This window comes from Ursus arctos, unplaced genomic scaffold (genome assembly GCF_023065955.2).
Source record: "Ursus arctos isolate Adak ecotype North America unplaced genomic scaffold, UrsArc2.0 scaffold_3, whole genome shotgun sequence".
NCBI lineage: Eukaryota > Metazoa > Chordata > Mammalia > Carnivora > Ursidae > Ursus > Ursus arctos.
The window spans coordinates 33654075-33677927 of NW_026622985.1; the positions used below are offsets into that span (position 1 = coordinate 33654075).

Genomic DNA, 23853 nt, shown 5'->3' on the forward strand with positions numbered 1-23853 from the left:
TGTGTTTACACAGTTACACATTTATTCGCCACCATGAATTAAGTGTGTCTAGAGAGAGAATGAATATCTTCTTCAAGGGACACGATGGGGTGCCTGGGTGGCTCAGTCGGTTGAGCGGCCAACTCTTGGTTTCAGCTCAGGTCATGATCTCACGGCGGAGAGACCGAGCTCCGCATTGGGCTCCGTGCTCAGTAGGGAGTCTGCTTGAGATTCTCTCTCTCCCTCCTCCTGCTCATGCTCTCTCTCTCTCATATAAATAAATAAGGGGTGCCTGGGTGGCTCAGTCGGTTAAGCATCTGTCTTCAGCTCAGGTCATGATCTCGGGGTCCTGGGATGGAGCCCTGCATCGGGCCCTCCGCTCAGTGCTGAGTCGGCTTCTCCCTCTCCTTCTGTGATCTCTCTTGCTTTTGCTCTCTCAAATAAATAAACAAAATCTTTAAATAAATAAATAAATCTTAAAAAAAAAAAAAAAAGGGACCCTAAACAAAATGTAGACAGTAGCCATCTTATCTATGGCTTCAATGTATAAACTGCCCTTCAGGAGTTTAGCCCTAGCCCTTCAGTTGCCTAACAGCTGTTGGGTTGCCTATGGACTGTTACCTCTGTAGGCTTTCTCTTCAACCCACCCCAGTCCTTTAAAAGATATTATTATTGTAGTACGTATACAACTTTATTTAGGTAGTGATTTTTCTAATGCTAGCCAAATTAATGCTATAGTCAGCAACATCACCCGAACTTTTTACCCTTCTCCAAGGGTGTTGTTTTTTTTTTTTTCAAGATTTTATACATTTATTTGACAGAGCGAGAGAGCACAAGCAGGGGGAGCAGTAGAGGGAGAGGGAGAAGCAGGCTTCCTGCTGAGCAAGGAGCCCCATGCGGGGCTCCATCCCAGGACCCTGAGATCATGACCTGAGCTGAAGGCAGACACTTAACCGACTGAGCCACCCAGGCGCCCCGTACCCTTCCCCAAGGTTTACTGATGAGTCGGCAATGGAAGGTGGTTACCTTGTTCAGGGGTAAAAGGCTAATTACTAAATGATAGTAATGGTTTCTGACGTATTTCTAAAATCAAAACAAAAACAAAAAAACAACAAAAGACACAAAAAAGGAAATACATTTTAAGCCAGGAAATAAAGGTTTTCTCTATTCAGGAGGGGGCAAGTAAGGGCTGAAACCTAGGCCCAACTTATCCCGGTCTACCGGCCAGCCGCGGACTCTGCCGCAGGGCTGAACCACCCACTAGGTTCAGTTCTGGTACCGAACTCTATTCCAGGCGGTCAACTCAAGTGCAGGCAGCAGGTGAAAGCGGGGGACAGTGAAGCTCTGAGCAGCAATCTCCATTCACAAGCTGCCGGTTCATCATCACTTGGGCAGGCTGCTTCCCTCATCTCAGTTCCGCTTCCACTCCAATCCCAGCTAATCCTGTTCTTCAAATCCTCCTCCTGTCCTTCCACCAACACCTCCAGAGTGCCTAGTAGGTGGCAAGCACTAGTGAAGGATGAGTAAGACCCACCCCTTGCCCAGGAACACACAAGTAGCGGAGAAGCTCCACCAGCTTCCCCGTCCATGTGACACGGTGCCCACCGAAGTGAACTGGGGATCCGAAACGTCTACCAATTTCAGTCCTCTCTGTAATCTAAAGACTTCACATTATCAAGGTTATGCTGATCTCTTCCACATAACCTGGGTTTTTGCCCTCAAGGAGCTCAGAGTCTTAGGTCCTGACTGGATTAGGACCCCCTCTAACCTCCGTTGAACACTACTGACCTGGAAAATTCTATATATAATTCCAGGCAAATTTTTGGGTCCCCTGAAATCTTATTTATGCTGAGCTCCCCACCAGTCCATGGAGGCTGGTTTCTCATAATGTCTCCTGAAAACCAAAGAGCCAAAGGACAAGCAGAGGAAGGAGCTTGTTGGTAGAATGGTCCTACTGTCTCTAATAGCAACGAACATCTTAAAAAAAGTTTTGCATGGGCTGAACTACCCCAGGACAGAAGAGCAGGGTCAAAATCCTTGAGCCTGAGGTCTGCCTTCCACAGAATCCAGGAAGGGGAAAATTAGGTAGTGACATTAGAAAAGGAAGCAGCCAGTTTAATCCCTAGGAAATATGAACAAAGAAAAAAAAAGTTGTGGGAATATGTTCAAGATAGAGAGACATGTCCCTAGAGGGCTGTGTGGGAGGAAGCCCATCCTCACAGCTATCTTGACGGCTTAGAGCTGGGAAGAGGGTGGAGAGAAGGAGAACTCCTTAGCCTAATGTGGAAGTGTGTGAGAATCTCAAGTTGGAAGAGATTCTTTTTTTTTTTTTTAAGATTTATTTGAGAAAGAGAGAGAGAGAGAGAGAGAGAGAGCGAGCACACACGAGCGCACCAGCAGGGTAGGGGCAGAGGGAGAGGGAGAAGCAGACTCCCCTCTGAGCAGGGAGACCAATGCGGGGCTCGATCCCAGGACCCTGGGATCATGACCTGAGCCAAAGGCAGGCACTTAACCAACTGAGCCACGCAGGTGTCCCAAGTTGGAAGTCTTAATACTTTATGTCCTACAGAAACATTGTTAGAAACGGTGGCTAAGTTCTATCGCTGCTCTGCTTCAACAGAGCAATTGGATGATTTGAGAATTAATTCAAAATCTTGTGTAAGAATATTGTTTCTCCAAGAAAATCTAATTTTCTTGCCAAATAACGGATAAAATGAGATTCTGGAATTGCTATTCAGTCAAGAGTTGAACACCATGACGGACTGGATCATTTTTCAGCACGTATCCTCCTTCTTCCCACCCCTCCCTTCATGGGAGGGGTAGTCTTTCCTCTATTAGAGTTGGCCTGGGCCATGTAACTTACTTTGGCCAATGGAATATGGACAGAAGCAGCAGGGTGCCTCTTCCAAGCCTAGGCCATCGGGGCCATCATGTGTTTCTGCTGGTCCTTTGGGAGCATCCACCTTCCATTACAAGAAAAACCTGCTCCAGGGAGCCAAAGCCCCTCTCGTTCTGAGCCCCAGAATGTGACACATGGAGAACACTTGTCCTTGACCCATAGGCTGCAGCAGAGCTGTTTCTGCCAATCTGCAGACCCATGAGCAAAAATAAATGCTTACTGCTGGATGTTGGTGAGACTTTTGGGTTGTGTGTTATGCAGCAGAACCAGACTAATCCAAGAAATAGCCCACTCTCCCCTGATATGTGCCTTAGGCTCTGAAAACAGACAGCAGAAATTCAAAGAGCATCGTATTTGGAGTAAGTCCTCAGCCTCTCAAGTTAACCACGACGAAGGGGAGAAGACTTGTAAAGACGGGTAGGTTTGGGATGTTAAAAATAATCTTCCCCCTGAATGGTCTTATTACTGTGCCCTACTTATGTATGTACGTAAGAGCATTTACAAATGCCAATGCACGTATCCACACATACATGGCTGAGACGTTGTAGTGTCAGCCTTGTTTTCAGATAAAACAAAGGACAATTCTTAGAGTGCTAAACTTTTAAATGTTGTTTCTTAAAAGGAATGACTTTCTAAAATACCTTTCCCTTTTCATCCTTACTAAATCATTCTGAATAGAGGCAACAAGTACTGCTGGGATCCCAGCTGCCTCTCTGGCACTGAATGGCTCTCTCTCTTCCGCTTGATAGTTCTCCCGTGTCCCTCTAGCAGGAAACATTGAGAACTTTCAGGGGGTTCTGAGCTTTGCGGTCCTCAGCTGTCCTTTCCCGGAATGCCCATGGATTATTACATTTTGTCCTTAAGTTTCTTCCAGTCCTGACGTCACTGGGGCTGCTGCTTATTTCTCTCCTTTGCTTTTTCTAATCTCTGCTGACGCTCATTGTCTACCCTCTTCCTTCTCTCTCCGGTAGCTTCTTTGTGCCTTTTTCTTTTCTGTCTCCTGCATTTCTCTAGTTGAGCACTAGTGTGTGGTCTGACTTTGGAAGCCAGCAGCACTAGTGGGAGACACTGAATGAACATGCAACATCGTCTGCTATCTTTATGTTTTAAGTTCCTCTTGGCGACTCCTACTGATGTTGGAGCTAGGAGGTACTCTGAGCTGTCTTTGGGTATCCCAGGAGCTGAAGAAGTGGGATGCTTTACTACTAAAATCGGCTATCATTGTGATTCTGTGTCCCGAATCTTCTAAGAGGAGCATTCCATTCAAAGTTCTTGCTGAAAAGGAAAGCCGATGGCGGCCATATTTTATAACACATCATCCCTACCCCCTCCCAGCGTAGCTGACCAGACCAGGAATGGTGACCTGGCTCTGGGCAGCAACTCCTATCATGGCTTGGCAAAGGTGAGGTGTGTCAGCCACATTCTTCCTTTTAGGACTCTGATGCAGGAAATACTAACAACAGAGTGAACATGAGCAGTGGGCATTAGAGCTGAAAGGATCCATGAGTTGGCCGAAGTTCTGACAGTCAAAGGGCCAGTCAGAGTTAAGGGGAGCAGAGAGTACTAGCGAAAAGAGGCACTGAAGGGGAGAAAAGGCCTTCAGGGCAGAGACAAGCAGAGCTGCTGAGCAGGTGATGTTCTTAGCAGGACTGAGGGAGCATTTACGCTCTGGATGGCTTTTCTCTGCCAGGCTGCATCAAACCCCCTCTTCTTAAGGTAATGCAAGTACACATCTGTTATTTGAAACCAAGGAAAAAATTTCCTAAATAGTAGGTGAGCCAGCAAGTGTGGATATACAGTCAGCCTCTGTATGGGAGACTATATTCTCCCTTCTAATAATAATTTATTTCAAAGGATGTGAGCCAAAGTCCTCAGAGTGTCTTAGAAATAAACGGAGGGGAGGGAATATAGCTGCCTTTCTCTGTAACGTGGCACTGGAGGGAATCTTTGAGTAAGCCAGAAATGAGCCACCACCAGGTGAAGATGGAATTAGGGATCTCACTGGGAGAATCCATGGCTCTGCGAACATGCCAATCAATGGCTGTGTCCACACGGAGTTAAATTAGAACATTTCTACTAAAGCCTATAGACTCTTAGTCTATATTTGAAATTTAGAATACATTGACAGAACGGGAGCACTAGCGCCTCTAGGTCTGGGAGCACTTTCTTGGTGAGATATCAAAAGTTGTTAGTCAACAGGTGAAGGATACACTCATTACTCAGTGGGTTCTCAACACCAAGGGTAGCTCAATAGGTACACTCCTCAACCTATTGTTCTGTAGGGAAGAATGTATAAGGCCAAGTATTACGCGTCTAAATCTCAAGCAGAACACAAGTCCTTATTTTCAGTGGGGTACTTTCTATGTGCATGGCACGTTCAATACTTATTGGAAGCATATGTCTAGATGAATCGAGAGGCTTCTGTGGCTGCATTCAAATGAACATTTATTTTTTATTTTTTAAAGATTTTATTTATTCGACAGAGATAGAGACAGCCAGCGAGAGAGGGAACACAAGCAGGGGGAGGGGGAGAGGAAGAAGCAGGCTCATAGCGGAGGAGCCTGATGTGGGGCTTGATCCCATAACGTCGGGATCACGCCCTGAGCCGAAGGCAGACGCTCAACCACTGGGTGGTGGTGTCACCCAGGCGCCCCTCAAATGAACATTTAAAGATGGCGGATTGAAAGCGTGTGGATCACACTCTTTCTCTTTCTGTAGGAAATGAAGACATTCCAGAATCAAAAGCCACCAGCTGCTGCAGGTATGGAAATGAAAGCTGCTGAGAGGCTGTGGCCTCTTGCTCTGCGTGGCTGTGGTAATGATGCTACACTGATGCTGCGCCCGCCACTCACGAGACCACCCAGCGGACAGGTCACGTCTCTCATCAGCCCCGTACAGACCAACTCTGCACCGCGTGAACTTACCAGAAGGAGGTCCTTGCCTTGCTCATCAATATCTGTTACGAACTTCTCAATCGGTTGAGGAGATTTGGAGTGAAAAGCCTGTCTGGGAAGGGCGACATCCCTTGGCCAGTCCTCTTCTCCTGGGAGTCCAATTACACTACAAAAGAGCCACGCGTGAACATAAGCATCATTAGCTGCTATGCTGAAGCTATTTTCCCACCAAAGTCCAGATGATGATAAAGTTGAAGAGGCAGGCATGGGGGACACAGAGCCCAGGGAGCCCCCTCACTTGCATTACTGGCAGGACTCTCATCTCTGTCCTACTGAAATAGGGTGATCACAGGGTAGAGGGCGATCTCACAGGAGAACTGGAAGATTCACTGGGAAGAGATAAGAGATTCCTCTGGTAGCAGATACTAAATGTATGAGATGATGCAGAAACAGAAAATAACATATTACCAATAAGTCCTGACATGCTGACAGAGTAGGAGGCCCACGAGGGCACATATTTTCCTTTATGCCCAAGAGTGCTTTTTTGGGTTCTGATCCACACTCTCATATTGACATGCTTTTATGATGCTCATCGAACACGATTCATTAACACATAAATTTGGCCGCACTTTTGGTTAAAGAACAATTCCCCAAACAGTAATTACATATATTAGAATCAGACCCAAAAGTGGCTAATAGGTATGTTAATTCTGTGCTGGGCAAACACTATTTTATAATTTAATTTCAAATTAATTTAATTAAATTTAGTTTATATATATTTTATACTACAAAACTAATTTTTTTATTTTAAAAGATTTTATTTATTTTAGAGAGAGAGAGAGAGAGCAGAGTGCAAGTGGGGGGAGGAGCAGAGGGAGAGAGACAAGCAGACTTCAGGCTGAGCACAGAGCCTGACTTGGGGCTCGATCTCACCACCCTGAGGTCATGACCTGAGCCGAAATAAAGAGCTGGACAATTAACTGACTGAGCCACCCAGGCACCCCTGTAAAACTATTTTATGGTATTCCAAAGTGAGCAAACAATAGAGAAAGACAGTATCATTTATGTTTCCCATGAAAATTATTCTGGGATCAGAAATGTGGAGAGAGGATCAAGTGACATAGAAACAGCACAGGCATTGTACGTCAGCTATATTTAAATACAAAAAATAAATTTAAAAAGTAGAATAGGCTTTGGAAAAGGCAGACCTGGGTTCAAATTCTGTAGATAAGGACAAATTACTTAACTTCTGTAAGCCTCAGTGTGTTTATTAACAATCATAATGTACAGTGATAATTTATATAAAGAGCATAGCACAGTGCCTGACACATAACACTTGTCACTATCAATACATTAGCCATTATTATTATTTTAAAGATTTTATTGATTTATTTGAGACAGAGAGAGAGCACGAGAGGGGGGAGGGGTGGAGGGAGAGGGAGAAGCAGACTCCACGCTGAGCAGGGAGCCCAACATGGGTCTGGATCCCAGGACCCTGAGATCATGACCTGAGCTGAAGGCAGATGCCCAACCGACTGAGCCACCCAGGTGCCCCACCCATTATTATTATAAGAAGAAAATAATGTTATTAATCTAAAATGCATAGGCAATGCATCACTACCACACTAAAAATATGAACTGCTTGAGTCCTATTGATGTGTGACTTGAGGTTCTTCAGAAATATTAATAGGTCAGTGGCTTTAGATGGGGGCGGGCAAGCCCACGACCCCAAGATCTCGACTCAGTGGAAACCAACAGTGGGATGCTCCACGGACCGAGCCACCCACGCACCCCTACAACATGGAGATATTATTTAAAGTTTATGTATAGGGGCACCTGGGTGACTCAGCTGGTTGAGCATCTGCCTTTGGCTAGGGCCATGATCTCAGGGTCCTGGGATCCAGCCCCAACTGTGCTCCCTGCTCAGCAGCGAGTCTGCCTCTCCCTCTCCCTCTGTGATCTCTCTCACTTTCACTCTCTCTCAAATAAATAAATAAAATCTTAAAAAAAATAAAGTTTATGTATAGATAATAGGTAGGTTTGAATAAGGGAAATCGGATGCAAGCACTTATATCTCACTTAATACTCTGATTAACTTCAAACTAAAAAGTTACAATGTAGTGGACAGAATATATGGCCATTCAAATTGACCGAACTTTTTTTTTAAGATTTTATTTTTAAGTAATCTCTACACCCAGCGTGGGCCTCGAACTTACAACCCTGAGATCAAGAGTTGCATGCTCTACCAACTGAGCCAGCCAGGCACCCCCTGACCAAATTATTTTAACTACAGTTAGAAATGGTGCTGGCCTGCATTAGAGTCTTCTCCTTGGCCTGCACTCACTGGGACAAAGGTCGAGAAGATGTGTTCTCCTGAATGGATTTCCAGGTTTCAGGAAGATGTGGTGGTGAACGTCACAGGCTCTCTGTAAGGCTTTCTTCCCCCCTGCCTTCCCTCAACAGAGCCCAGGTCACAGACCTCACCTGGGAAGAGCAGACACCTGTATCATAATTGCACCTGGCACTCGGTGTCCGGGAAAAGACCCTGTACTCCAATGTCTGTTGGACACGTGGGGAGAGCCACGTTGTTGAGACAAATAAAGACAGACTCATGGCCATATCTACCAGAACAAGTGAATGGAAATGACAACCTGGGTAATACACAAATTTGCTTAATAACAAGATCTAGAATAAGAGTAGAAAGAAAAAAGATACCACTACTGATTACTAAAGGACATAAATGTGTATGCTTGGAAAGAACGGGATAGGCAGAGGAAGAAACTTTATTTCCTTCATTTTTAGCTTTTTAGCCATTTTTATATCATTTTTTTGCATATCATCACCAGTCATCTAGAAATCAATTATAAAAATTCTTAGTAATAATTAAAATATCTTTTTAAAAAATCCTTTTATTTGCAGCTTTGAATATATTTGTATCGAAATGAATCTGGTGCTATGCATAGCTGAAGGTCGAAAGCAAAAACGAGTGTCTCTGTGTGTATATGTATGTGCGGTGTATAATTACATATACGTGTACACAGCCATCTATATAAACACCTTTCAAAAGTATTTTTAAATCTATCACCTCCTCTGATCCCATAACGACCTCCTGAGACATGTAGGTCAGTTATTACTTCCTTTTTGTAGATGTGGAAACGAAGGGTTGAGGAGTGAATTCAACTGCCAAAGTCACACACGGTGAGTTCAGCCACAGAGCGGGTGCGAACCCAGCTCTCTTCATTCCAAATCCAATATTTTGTTTCCATTTAACTATGACTCTGCTCTGAAAAATGCTCTAAAATGTCACGAGCTAAAAGCATTCAGTTTCACTTTCAAAGTACTTGCTGTTCTTTGAAAGTATAAATCTTTCTAAATGCAGAAACAGTTCTCCTCGTAAGAGAATGTGAATGTGGCTTTCCTTTAAAAAAAAAAAATTCCCTTTAATATCCAGTATGAACTTTTATGGCCCATAGACGAATGTTGTGAAACTCTGATAGGTCCATTAAAAAGTGCTTGCATCAAGTTTCAGTATTTGGACAGCTGAATATAAGCCTTAAAAGTTGACATTGTACTGCAAAGACTGACAGCACCGAATCTATAAATGGCAGCAGGGATAGAAATCATTTTTCAAGTACTTTAGAAATGACACTAGGGTGCAGCATTGTCCCTTTTCTTTATGCCAAAGGAACAAACGCAGAGTAAACAGAACATCATTTCAGTGAAACAACGCCAGGAACCACGAAGGAAATGCTAAACGCATAAGACTTCTAGAACTTTATGGCTTCTTTTCTGCTGGCAACCCAGGGTCTCAGGCCTTTGCCAAAACTGGGACTGGCTCTCCCTTGGGCGCAAGTCAAACATGTTTGTCGGAGGTTCTCTTCGGTCCATTTCCCTGGCTTCAGATACCAAGGGGCACTAACAAGGCTAACAAGTTCGCAGACCCCAGGGCTAGAGGTGGACAGAACGCCTGGGTGATGTCAGTAAGGGAAAGGTGGTGACGGGTTTCAGTGTCTGGCGAGCTGGCTTCCCTCAAGATGGCTTTTCCTTTTAACAGAGTCACTGGTGTGTCTGACTTTCCCAGTTCCTGTTTCAAGTTCGCACTGCACACAAACTATATTCAACAGTGGGGGGAAGAACAGATGGGAGTTCATCGCCCTATGAGCAAAGAAGTTGACATCCAGAAGCAGAGAGAACATGAGTTCTGTCCTGAATCTGCCCATCTTATGGACTGGCAGGAGCAGAAGGGGGAGGAAGGGGGAGAGGAGGTGGTGGGGAGTGGGAGTCCCAGCAGCTGCCCTGGACCGGGGGAGCCCCCACACAATAAACCCAGCAGGTATTTTTCAGGCCTTGAAGCCACTAGGTTGTGATTCAGGAGTGGCACTGGCATCATCAGAAGTCTAGTGGAGCTTTCCAAGTCACTAAAAGAACAAACTGAAGTTCCAGTTTTATTCCAACTGTTTTAAGCACTCATGCTCGAGTAGATAGCGTTAAACATGTAATTATTTTCTTTAGGGGTACTTTTCACCAGCTTTACGGACTGAAAATATCATAAAAATCACTGGGATTCCTCTAAAATGTTACAGACCAATGACTGGGTCTACTTTTGGCTCTAGAACTCCCACTTTTTTCTTACTTCACCCTAATTCTGAGGGGGCTTGGCAAATGCACACACTTCATGCTTTGTGAGAGGAAAAGCCCCTTTCTTAACATTCTAGAAACATGAAAGCATACATACCCCATGGGCACAAACATGTAGACATGAATGGAACTCTGCAAATCATCAACGAGCCAAGTAACAGACAATTAGAACCAAAGAATTTGAGCGCAAGAAAGGATCTTAGAATTTACGTCCAAAGTTTCAGTATTCAGGTGAAGAAGTTAAGGAAAAAAAGGTTAAATGATTAATGATGAATTATAATCATAGCTGCCATTTTAAAAGCATTCACTATGCACCGGGCACCATGTGTGCACTTTACAGGGCATTTTAAATGACTTTCTCAAGACTGCACAGAATTTAGCAACAGACATAGGGTTAGAACCTAGGATTCTCATTTCCTATGTCGGTGCTTCAAAGGAAAACGGGTTGTGTAGCATACCATCCAAAACAAAACAATGCAAAACCAATCCGGATGACTCAATGGGGATACTCAATGGGAACAGGAAGCCCAGTGGGCAAGGATGGGCTACCAGGCAACCAAGCGCCCCACCACTGATGTTGGATGCGTCTGAAATGGCCCCAAGCAGACAACACATCTGAACTCAAGAAATGGAGCTCAGCCAAATGGAGAAGGAGGATCTGCGAAAAGATCCGCCTGAGCAACATGCAAGCTTCCAGAGCAGACCGGTTAGGCCACACATCATGATGGGCTCTGCATAAAACAGCATGTCTGCCATGTCCCCACTCACCAAATAGTAACACTGACGGAGGCAGCAGCTTGGGGGAGGAAAGACAGGAGGTAAATATTTTATGTGAATGTCAGAGAAAAGGCACGGTACACGTTTTAATGCTATGGACACGGATGTAAAATTACAGTTACTACTTACTCCAAGATTTTTCCAAGCTGATCGACATCTGAACTTCCACGAAAAAGAGGCCTACAAGAGTAAAGATACATATTAAACAGGGAATTTTCTCCAGTTACATTTCAATCGTATTGGTCATTACCATTGTTTACAGGAAGCAAAACATTCTTTAAGGGTGAGGAAGGAATAAAGAAGTGAGACATCTCTCCTTTGGTCTATGTAGGTTTTTCTTGCATTTGACTTCATAGTAAGAATCTCTCATAACTATCTGCTGGTCCTTGACTCCCCTGTTTTACCACCGTGGGTATTCTGTTCGCACTCACTGCAACAACAGTGCCACGGGGACACACAGGCCCTGGTTTCAAAGTCCTACCCAACTTTCTGATAGGGTGGAATGCATCACTGTTCTAGTTGGGACCGAGGGGTGCGCGGGCTTCTTTGAAACTGTTCTTGGTCAGATTCTTCTCTGAGCACCCTTTCCTCCCCTCTCTGCTATCACAGGACTTCCTCAGGGCGCTCTTTCTTTCCATGGGTACCACTGCTGCAGTGACATGCCTCTGGAACTATTTTTCTGATTTTATCACTTTCTATCTCACAGCGTTATGGTAGTTAGCCATCACTCTGGGCTTCAGAGGAGAGGTGAACACACAGCCCTCAGTGTCAACCTGGGCATTTAGCTGGCCATTAAATGAGCTCATTTGGTGACATTTCTGGCATCTTCCCAAGCAGATCAATACTCTTCGAAGGCAAGGACTTCTCTAGGTTTGCCCCTAATCTTTGGCCTAGAGCTTTACCTGAACAGGTGCTCAGTTAATAAATATTTTATTTAATATATTCCTATGGCACACACGGAAATGTTTCCTAACCCCTTGCTCAATGACTGACAGATATTTTTCAACAATAATGTGCTTTAAAAAATATTTGTAGCCTATTACCAGAGACCATATTTTTAAATGTTATATATCAATTATAAATATAAATATTACATATCAATTTTAGAAAAGCCAAACAATGGAATCTTAACAGCTATTATTTCTAGAACACTAATGTTGAATCTGACATAATGCCATGTGCTCCCCGAACATTATCTCCATTTAATTCTCACAAAAATTTCAGGAGCAAGGTAGTATTATTATTCTTATTTTCTGATGAGCGGATGGAGATGTTTCATGACTTACCGAAGGACCAATAACAAAATGCAGACTTAAAATTCAAACCAGGTTCGCTTTCCCCCAAAGCTTATCTGCTTCATTATTATATTGTGATACTTTTATTTTGGTTACTAATGTTCTCCACACTCACAGACAGCTCCTACAGTTGAGCCTCTGGGGTGAAATAGCACAGAGCCAGGGTGAAGAGCACTTTAGAGAGAACCCGGTGTCTCACAAGCAGGTGCCTGTGGGATTCTGTATTCAGGTTGCTTTGCAAATGTCCAAGTGTCTTTAAATTCTTGCCCTGCTTCAACAAGGAACAAAGCAATTCACCAGAGTGACTGAAGTTCTCTATTCTTTCCATACACTTACTGTCTGATGGCCCTTCTAAATTTATTTATTTATTTATTTTTAAGATTTTATTTTTAAGGAATCTCTATACCCAACACGGGGCTTGAACTTCCAACCCTGAGATCAAGAGTTGCCCACTCTACTGACTGAGCCAGCTAGGTGCCCCTTAATTAAGTTTTTAATTTTAACTCCGGTGTAGTTGACATACAGTGCTAGGCCCTAATAGATTTTTACATTCTGCCCCCAGTGCAACCTATTACAGCTGTTTTGCTCACATCTTAATTGATAGCACCATTTTTCTTCTCCTTTCCAAAGCGCAGAACTTGGGTTGCACAGAAACAATAGTGCCCTTTCTTTTCACACTTCTGTTTCCTTAGTATTAAGGTATAAAATTACAAGACTAAGTATAACCAGCATTATGAGGTCTGGACAAACACAAACGACCCCTCTTTGTGTAGCACGCATCTCAAATGGCTCGAGTGATGGGCACGCCGGGTCAGCAGGCACAGAGGGCACCGAGGGCACGCCTTTAATCTGATGAGCTGGTGAAGCGGCTTGGTAAACATGCCAAGCCCCTCACCCTGCACGAAGAAGACTGGTATCCACAGTGAAATTATCTTTGAGGATCATGGAGCAGCTTAAAAGAAACTGGCATCGCTACTGGGAAACAAACAAGGCAGACTACCTTGAGTGGACCTTGTTCCCAGGCAAAAGCATAAGCCTATCTCTTTCCTGAGGTGGGTACTGAGACCCGAGCCTGAAGCTCAGCTCTGGCAGTGGCTCATGCCCTCACTGGTTTGGTTACTGGCTCCCTTTTTGTTTTTCTCCCTTGCCAATGTTGTAACATTTTTGCTAGCTCCACTGTGCATTTAAGCAAATGCTTGCTGTATTTTATCTTACATTTGCTACATGTTTTAGCAGAGGGCTTTCAAATCATGTAGTCCACCATATTGCCAGAGCCTTGAAGTCTTGCCTCTCTTGGCTGGACTTGGCCCCACAGAATGAAATGTGCTTTACATCCCTGAGTTAGAATTGGCTCATTAGTTTGGTCTGCTTTAATGAGTGCAAGGAGCAGAAAGGTCTGAATCAGAACCACTTCTCTGTGACCTGCTATGGGGAATACTAGAAACTCGGAAGCAACAATTCAGTGTATGGCTCAGAATGACTTTTGCCAGATAGCAAGACCTGGCATGGGACTGTGAGGTCTACTAAGTTGGCTTTAGGATAGATATGGATTGGCTTGAGTTATACAGAACCACTAAATCCTGACTGCATGCAATTAACTCCTATAAAATAGATCTTGGGATGCAAAAACATAAGTCACAAAATAATGGCAATGAGTCACATGAAGGGGGGAACAAGTCTACCTGGAACTAGTACTCTTAGTTGACCAAAAGGTGGTCAGGAATATGATCAAATTCTTAGGACCATCCAATCAGTTTTGGGCTGAAAAAGCTCAAGTTTGTAGGAGCTGGTTTTGTGAGAGAAGATGCTATGCTATGTTTATTAGAAGCTTGGAGAGTTACAATGGATTTAGAGAAAAGATGAAAGCTTTCATCATGATGACCTCTTGGGGGTGCTGTGGTGGATACCAAAATGTAAGAATAAGATTGTCCCAACTGTATAATACACTCTGTCTTTAAATAAGGCTCCGCGGTCAAAAGTCTTGGCTGTATTAGGTCTCTGACCTGGGTGCATCATGTACTGAGGACTGTATTTTCACTGAGGTTATTCTGCATATTTCTTCCTTCCTCAGATAAGCTGAGCTAAATATCCTTCAAGTAATGTAATTTATGGCATGTTTTAGGTGGACAATTACGGACATCTTTGACTATAGTCTTTGGTTTATTGGTAAGGGAGTTTAATTCTACTGCCTTGAATAATTTTATAATTGCAGGAATGATTCAGCTAAAACACACACATACATGAGTCAAACTTGGCTAGTCCTTTATTACCATGACATAGGGCTGAGCTGGAAGGAAGTAGAGGGCTGAAGGACCAACATGGGGGAGAGTAAGACACAGAAAGACTGAAAGACAGACTGAGCTAGAGATGGCCAGACAGAGACAATGTGAGGAGGTCCAAAATAACTCTGAACTCCATTTCTTCCTACTGCCTAAATCTACCTCTCCTTGAAATCCCAGGGTATATTTATATGGGTCCTTTACGAAGACTAAAGATGGAAGGGGAATATTCTATTCTATATCATGAGACAGAGGCTCATAAAAGTCAAAAAGTCATGCATTTTTTGTCTTTTTTTTGAGTCACTGCAGGGAAAGGATCCACACTAAGCTATCCCAGAAGCCTCTCAGGTGACATACTTACTAATTCTTTTAAACTAGTTACTTAAAAATAAAATTAACACAAGAGATATTCTACTGAAAGCAGTAAATCTCAAGCCTGGATTTATATTTTTTTAAAACACTTCTTCTTTATATACACATTTTTTGGGGGGTTAACTAGCAAAATGGAAAGATTATACCTACCAAGAACATCCCAAATAAAAACAGCAATTCTTTTACTGGATTATTATACTAAAAAATCCCTTTATTATATGGGGCATTACTGAAGGACAGTAACTTTTATGTATTTTACTATATCAAAAACTATAATTAATTAATTACTTCAGATGATTTTTCAGTAATTTAACCAAACGTTTGGGTAATGGTGCACAAACATTATCGGTGAAAGACCTTTGTTGAATCTACATTTCATGGATCCATTTCTAATTTCATACATTTCTTTTCTCTTCACCTAGCCTATGATCCCCCTTTTCCCTCAGATTTTCTTCATACTCACTTCTTGGGACAATTACCTTCTTTGGCATAAACCTTCTCTCATGGCCCTCAATCTCTTTTCTATTTGGAATTCCCACATAAACTACAGAGGACCCTACTGGAAGACTTTGTCATTCTACCCTTTGAAGCCAATTTATTTGACAAGATAAATAATATTTGGGGGAAAATATCTGAAACTGACCATTGCTATGTTTTTATGAAAGAGAATTTTAGGTTATTTCCAAGTATTTTCTTCAAATATCTTCCTTCACTATTATACTTAATAATAGTTAATGCTGATAAAATAAACTTTCTGCAAACAATAAATTTTAATTTATATATATAAGCATTTTTTTAACTAAAAGGAAATCATTGCAAAATACAATGACAAATTGCATTCATTTCAAACTATAGCAAAGTCAGTTTTCTTCTCATATGACTGTAGGTGCTGTCATGCCAAAACAAGTATGGTTCTTGGGTTTTCTTTTTTTTTAATTTTTTTTTAAGATTTTATTTATTTATTTGACAGAGAGAGAGACAGCCAGCGAGAGAGGGAACACAAGCAGGGGGAGTGGGAGAGGAAGAAGCAGGCTCCCAGCGGAAGAGCCTGATGTGGGGCTCGATCCCAGAACACCGGGATCACACCCTGAGCCGAAGGCATCCGCTTAACGACTGCGCCACCCAGGCACCCCGGTTCTTGGTTTTCTTTAGCAAGGATTTTCCCCAAAGCTTTTTTGAATTAGTGAGAGTTTTAGCCTTAATGCACACGCACCCCTCCCCACCCAACATGTTGATTTTTCAGAATATTTGTTGATGGGGGAAAGGGCATAGGCTTTGGTGATGAACTGTCCTGGGTGTGAATCCTCACACAGCCATTTCTCTCTGAATGAACTTAGGAAAGTCACTTAGCCTCTTTGAACCTTACTTGCTTTATCTGTAAAACGTCCAGTTTAAAGGAGACCTACAGTAAGTGGCAACTAAACACACATATACTTCCTCACACTCATACGTGGTAGACAGCTCTCTTGTTCCTGGCCACTGCTATCCACAAATGATAACAAAGTGTTCCACGTAGTGAACAAGAAAGGAAGGGGACACGTGTCACCACATGGTGGATGCCCAAATCATAGTAAAGGCTAATAATTCCTCCTCTGGGGTCACTATTCTTTATACCTGTTACAACTCTTACACCTGCATCATTGAGAAAAGAAAGAATGAATGTCAGATTTTCAAATAAGGTGTGATTAACTTTGGATTGGCAATATCATTTCTTCCTCTGTATGTAGTTTTAGCACCACTCACCACATCTTTTAAGCGTGAAGTGAATTTTCTCGGGTCGGATTACAAAGGGCACCAAGTTTCAGATTACATGCCTTTTTAAACGAACTAAAAGAACATATAACTATCATTCATAAGCTCAATAAACAGTGGGAAACATTTAGAAGTAGGGTATGTTTTCTAGCAGATGAGACGTGTATGCTGATACGTCTGTTACGGAAAGGAAATGATTCATGCATAAGGGAAGATGAAAGGTTTCATTCAGTTACAATACTTTCATTGTACTAAAAAGATGAGGAAGTCATGGATCACCCTATAGAACACCTCTGTAACCTGCATTTGACCTGCCGTTACGCTTTAGCGGCTATCTCTCTTGATTAGCAGAGGAATTCTCCACGTTCATAACACCACCTTTTCAAAAATATTGCTTATTATTTAATGCTTGTTCCTGTGTTCAGCTCTAGAGAGCTGTCATCTGTTAAGTTAAAAATGTTAACTTTCTACTTTACAATTACCACTTATGCAAATAGCCAGATTTAGCAGAAAATGAATTAATTTGCTTCGTAAACACTGAGTGATCACCCACTAAGCACACTGGGCTGCACTAGCTGTTGGGAGATAACCCTTCCCCCAAAATATATATTAAGTATAAATATTACATAACATAGGTCTTAATATTTAATATACATATACTTAAATTATATTACACATTTTAATACAAATATATTAAAATATAAATTTATAGTATTTGTAAATAAATATATATATATTACATACTACCATAATGATCCTTGCCTCTGTGGGAGACACGAGACACAAATGCAGGATCTTGAAAGAAAGCTGCTTATCTCATCTTACTGTGGGAGACGAAAGCTCAAGGCAATCATTTAACCTTTACTGCAACGTTGGGAGGTGGTCTGATGAGCTAACTGCCTTTTACAGATGAGAAGTAAAGAAACTTAACCGAGGAAACTCTGCACAGTAAGTGGCTGAGTTGGTCTGTCTGACTCCAATGAGCTGCAAACAGAAGCAGGGTTTTAGAAAGACAAATATGGCAGAGGTTTGCTGAGTCCCTCAGAGGGGATGAAGACAGAGATAGGGAAGCCAACAGGGAGGTCAGGGCAGGAACGAACGAGATCACAAGGACCTAACCCAGGGGGACAGAGCAGATGGGAAAGGACACAAAGACACAGAAGGGAAGGTGATCTGAATTTGGTAAAAGACTCAATAGGACTTGGGAGAAGCAGCATGGTTTTAAGTTTCCAGGCTGAATAAGAAAGGTGGGGAGAAGACTGGAAGACAACTGACTTAATTTTAAACATCTTCCTTTATAATAAAAAATAATGTACAAAACAATGCTTTGAAAACTGAGAATGAAAAACATGTAAAAGATTAGGTAAGCATACCTAGGTAGGTATATACCCAACAATACTGGCAATGTGTGTGCACATAAACACTGGACATGAATGCATGTAGCAGCATTGGTCGCAATAGCCCTAAAGTGGAAGCAACCCACATGTCCATCAGTTGACAATGGGATAACAGAATGTCGTATAGCCATACAATGGAGTGTCATTCAGTCATAAAAAGGAATGAAGCAGGGGGGCCTGGGTGGCTCAGTAGGTTAAGCATCTGCCTTCCGCTCGGGTCATGATCCCAGGACTCTGGAATCAAGCTCCGCATTGCATTGGGCTCCCTGCTCAGCGGGGAGTCTGCTTTTTCCTCTCCCTCTGCTCATGCTCACTCTCTCTCTCAAAGAAATGAATAAAATCTTAAAAAAAAGGAAAAGGAATGAAGCACTACTACAACATGAACAACCCTTGAAAACAGTATGCTAAGTAAAAGCAGCTGGTCACAAAATACCACGTATTTATTGCATGATTCCATTTATACAGAAGGGGCAAATCTAGGAAAGTAGATTAATGGCTGCCTAAGCTTGAGGGCCTTGAGGGGGAATGAGAAGTGCCTGGTGATGGGAACAGAGTTTCTTTCTGGGTTGATGAAAATGTTAACTTGATTGTGGTAATGGGTGCCCAACTCTGTAGATATACTAGACTAAAACCCACTGAATTTATATTGGTGAATTGTATGGGATGTGAATTGTACGTCAATAAAGTGGTTTAAAAAAATAGTAAAGAAGCTGTATTTTGAAGCAAACTAACAGATTCAGAAGGAGAGTAAAAAATTGCTCTAGGGGGCGCCTGGGTGGCTCAGTTGGTTAAGCATCTGCCTTTGGCTCAAGTCATGATCTTGGGGTCCGGGATCGAGCCCCACATCATTGCATCATTGGGCTCCCTCTGCCTCCTGCTCCCCCCGCTTGTGCTCTATCAAATAAATAAATAAAATTCTTAAAAAAAAAACTGCCTTAGGCCTAAATATATAAAGAAGGCTTAAGTACATGGTATTAAAATGTAGTGACAAACATTTATTTTACCGTATATTCAGTCAAGTACCCATGTGGAGACATGTACTCTGGAAGTTTCGAATAACCTACTAAGAAGATCTCAATTTCCCCAAACACCTGATTTATCAGATTAGAACTAATTAATAAACCAAAAAAGTCTCTGTACAAAACAGGACATTTTTCAGAACTACGATCTTCTGCTTTCCTCTGGATGGCAGGATTATGGGCGATTTGTTTGTTTTCTGCATTTTTCTATTATTCTTCACTCAGTGTTTGATAAGCACTAATAACTTTCGTAATCAGAAGAACCCCCCCCCAACTCTGTGACTTGCTATATAGTACCGCGTGTACGCCATCTGTTCACCCCACCTCTGCGTTCCCTAGCCTGATGCTAATTCACTTCGATTATTCAGTTACGTGCTGGTCTGTCCAACCAAACGAAGCTCTCTGCGGGCAGGGCCAACCCTTACGTGCTTCTGTATCCAGAGCACATGATTTACTGCCAATTCCGTGCATGACTGGCGCTCATTTAATAAACAGGAATGGTTACTGTTCCTCCCACTGAGAAGGCCTTCTCTCCCTTCTTTCCATCAACGTCAGTCCCTCCCATCTCCAAACTCGCGCTGTTGGTTCATCTCTGGGTAATTCAGGTGTGAAATTGTGTATTTGCGCCGAGATGTGTACACGAATAGACGCATACACATTTAGAGCCAAAACCGATTTGATTTATATTGTTCTGTTTATGCTTTAACTGATCTGTGCCACAGTATCATCCTGCAAATAATGGGTATTTAAAAACAGGGGGCTGGTTGACAGTCTCCTACATCTAAAATCTCACCAAAGCCATCAGGGAAGCAGCAAGAGGCCTGCAGGATAGGAACTTCGCCCTCAGGTGCTTTACTTCACCCAGGTATGCAGGTCAGGGATGGGCTTCTTGGAAGACAGAGGAAGAGAAGGGTTGAGAAGAAGTGTAGCAAAGGCCAGAGTGAGGGATTAAAGAGGGTGGAGGGGAAAGAGGCTGCAGAAGGAAACTAGCCCAGAAAGGAAGGGGCGCTGGTGGGGAAGAGCATGGGAGAAAAAGAAAATTTAAAGCCCAAGTAATATAAGGCAAGGACCGGGGCAAAAAGAATAATCGGAGATGAAGTTCTGTGAACGGAGACAGAGACCAATAGGAAAAACCCCTACCAGGGATGGGAGGTGCCACTCACAGGACAGAGCAGATGAATACAACTGAGAAAGTGTGCTGCCCTATCCTTCCACAGTAGGGGACTCTGAGTCTGGTCGTTTCCTCACAAATAAATAGCTGAATTAATTTTTCCTTGTTACCAGATGTGAATAATTTATTTCTCCACAGAGGGCTCATATTTTACTGGACTATGTATGAGTAACTTCCTTGAGAGAGAGTGAGCACTAAGAGAGGTAGAGAGGAAAACCCCACCATTTTTCAATTCAAAATTGAGAATTAAAATTAAACCAGACCTCACCAAACCACTTGAGACTCCCGAAACATTACAAAACTTACAAATTAATATATTTACTGACTTAGTCAATTTTATAGATGACTCAAGAAGCCTAAGTGGTCATTAAGATAAAAAAAAATTATTTCTAACCACTTCAACAAGTATTATCTATTGCTTGCCAGAAATAATTATCACTCTTAAATACTAATTTAATCAAAGAATTGCCTTTCTGTTGTTGCAGTGCTATCTTTTCTTGTCTCAGTCAACTTGGGAGCTGCCCTAACAAAATACCAGGCCAGGTGGCTTAAACAACAGAAATTATTTTCCCTAGTTAAGGGGGCTGGACGTCCTGGATGAAAGTGCCAACAGGATCAGTGTCTGGTGAGGACTTATTCCCTGGTTTGCAGATGGCCACCTGCTGGCTGTATACTCACGTGGAGGAGACCAAGCTTCCTTGGGTCTCTCTTATAAGGGCACTAATGTTATCTTGGGAGCCCCACCTCCTGACCTAAAGTACCCTAAATAATCCCAAATCCAATCTGTACATAATCCCAAATAACATCAAAATTGGGGGAGAGGGCTTCAACATCTGAGTTTGGTGGTGGTGGTGGTGGTGGTGGTAAGACACTAACATTCAGTCTGTAACACTTCCTTCCTCATGTTAATAAATACAGTATCTTTCCGAACTTTAAAATTAGAAACAAACTAGCCACATGGACTCAAGGTGACCCAAGTGAATCAAGTTTTCTCTCTCTGAGAATGTTCTTGTCCAATAGGTGCAACAAACATGATTTGTCCCATTTCTGTGTCTGGGATCCAAGTACTCATTTTATATACTTTCTGGTAAGTTTTCTTGCCAAATTACATGTTCATTACTCTCACATTGCCTCCCTTTTCTCTTGCTCTCTGTTCATACTGCTCAGGGGAGTTCTTTTAAAAATTTTTTTTTTTTTTTTTTTTTTTTTTTTTTTAGATTTTATTTATTTGACAGAGAGAGAGAGAGAGAGAACAAACAGGGAGAACAGCAGAGGGAAAGGGAGAGGCAGAAGCAGATTCTCCACCAAGCAGGGAGCCTGATGCGGGGCTTGATCCCAGGACCCAGGGATCATGACCTGAGGTGAAGACAGATGCCTAAGCAACTGAGCCACCCAGGTGCCCCTGCTCAGGGGAGTTCTTAAGGCAGGAAAGAAATGGTCATGCATTGAGTACTTTCTACAGGCTGGGTTCCTCGTTGTATTATTATATTTTCATCCTCACTATCATCCCGATGTCAGACCAAGTACTACATAACTTTGCATTTGAAAGAAAGTTTTAGCAGAGGGAAAAGAAATCTGAGTCAAATCTAAGAAGCAGGAATTCGCAAGGGTGAAGCATTTATATTAATATTCCCCATTACCAGGAAACTGGAGGCAAGTCCAGAATGTGTGACCCCCACTGGAATCACCTCACTTCTCATGGGCAAGAGGCTTCATTAACAGCCAGACGTCTCAGGCTCAGCACCCTGGGGAAAGATGTCTTCTGTCTGTCATATAAACCCAGAGCAGGGATCTTTCTCCTATATGGAAATTCTAGCTGTAATACTCTATTTTATCTTGGGCTTGATGTTGAAGAACTTTAATGATAACATGCTGGAAGATCCTTTGGGGCAAGGGTAATGGTGGTGTGTGGAAACACAGAAAAATGATCAGAGATTACTAGGATACCTGGCTGAATCAGTGCCATAGATTAGTCGGGCTTTGATTATTAACTGGGCTCAGGGTTTATCAATCACCTTCACTCTGCAGAAGAACTGTAACCTAGAGACATACCTCAACCAATCTGGAAGCTCATCAGACCCCATCATAAAATCATCTGTCTACAATTCCTAGCCTTTCTTTATATTGTGCCTTCCTACGAGAGAAAGAAAAGCTGTGACAGGGAGTTAGCTGGTCCATGAGTGAGAACCTTGGTACCCATGCTCCTCAATACTTGGCCATTTGAGTAGGGCACTCAGCAATAGGGTGACCAACCAGCACAGTGTGCCCATGATGGCTCTAGTGTTAGCACTGAAAATCTGTGTTCCAGGAAGCCTCTCTGTCCCAGGCAAAATGGGATGGTTGGTCACCCTATACGGGAGACCCAGAACAAAAGGTTGTAGAAAAAGAAATTAAAAAGAGAGAGAAAAATCATAAAAAAAATTATCATTGTGATTTCCAAGGGCTGTTTTGAAAAATCAGATCAGCATCTCTCAAAACCGTAAGAATGAAGGTGGTCCAGGCAGGTTTCACTGTCTTTTCACCTAAGAACTCACTGCCACTATGTGATAAGAGACTAGAATACCGGTAAGCTCCCTCCTCATACCATAATTCAAGATGTTACTACTCTCTCTTAGCAAATGACCTTGTAAAACTATATACAGTTGACCCTTGAGCAACACAGGTTTGAACTACATGGGCTCACTTATATGCAGATTGTTTTTACAGTACTGTAAACGTATTTTCTTTAATGATTTTCTTAGTAACATATTCTTTTCTCTACCTTTATTGGAAGGATACAGTATATAATACATCTAAAATACAAAACATGTTGATCAATGTTGTCGGCTTTCAAGTCAACAGTAGGCTAATTAGTAGTTAAGTTAGAGGGGAGCCAAAAGTTATACATCCACTTTCAACTGCACCAGGGAGGGGTTTGGTGCTGTTAAACATTGTGCTGTTCAAGGGTCAACTGTACATCTTGCCTAAGGAAAGAGCACTACCAGTCTACACGCGGAAACAGTCCAAGGCAAGTGCATGACCTAAAGAGACAGCCACCAATAGAGACGGCGCGGAGCTACTACTCTAAGACGACAAGTATTTTCATCTTGTCCCATCTAATTCACTGGTAGCAACAGGCTTCGAGCTGGGCTGAGAAAGGATTCTGAAATTCTGCCTAGGTGTAGCAGGACAGAGTGCTGAGATTAATCAGCCACACAGACGAAAACAAACTAGCCACATGGACTCATGGCGACACAAGTGAATCAAGTTTTCTCTCTCAGGTACATGGACATCAAAGCAATATACAAAGAATAAAAGTTAGCAAATGTAAAAGTTAGCCCATCTAATAATGACACACTCCAAGAGCAAATATTAGGTATATTAAGGTCACAAAACTGTGGC

At 42.5% G+C, this 23853-nt stretch overlaps 1 protein-coding gene across 4 annotated transcripts in view; it reads right to left on the reverse strand.

Moving 5' to 3' along the window:
- The window catches only part of CDK6 (cyclin dependent kinase 6), a 240845-nt gene that overhangs the window by 10413 nt on the left and 206579 nt on the right, over positions 1-23853 (reverse strand). For all 4 annotated transcript variants that reach the window (XM_026505623.4, XM_048212848.2, XM_026505613.4 and 1 more), the window contains exons 6-7: positions 11317-11367; positions 5803-5938 (exon numbers count right to left, since the gene is read on the reverse strand). In XM_026505623.4, coding sequence (XP_026361408.1) covers positions 5803-5938; positions 11317-11367 — 187 coding nt within the window. The remainder of the gene's footprint in view (positions 1-5802; positions 5939-11316; positions 11368-23853) is intronic.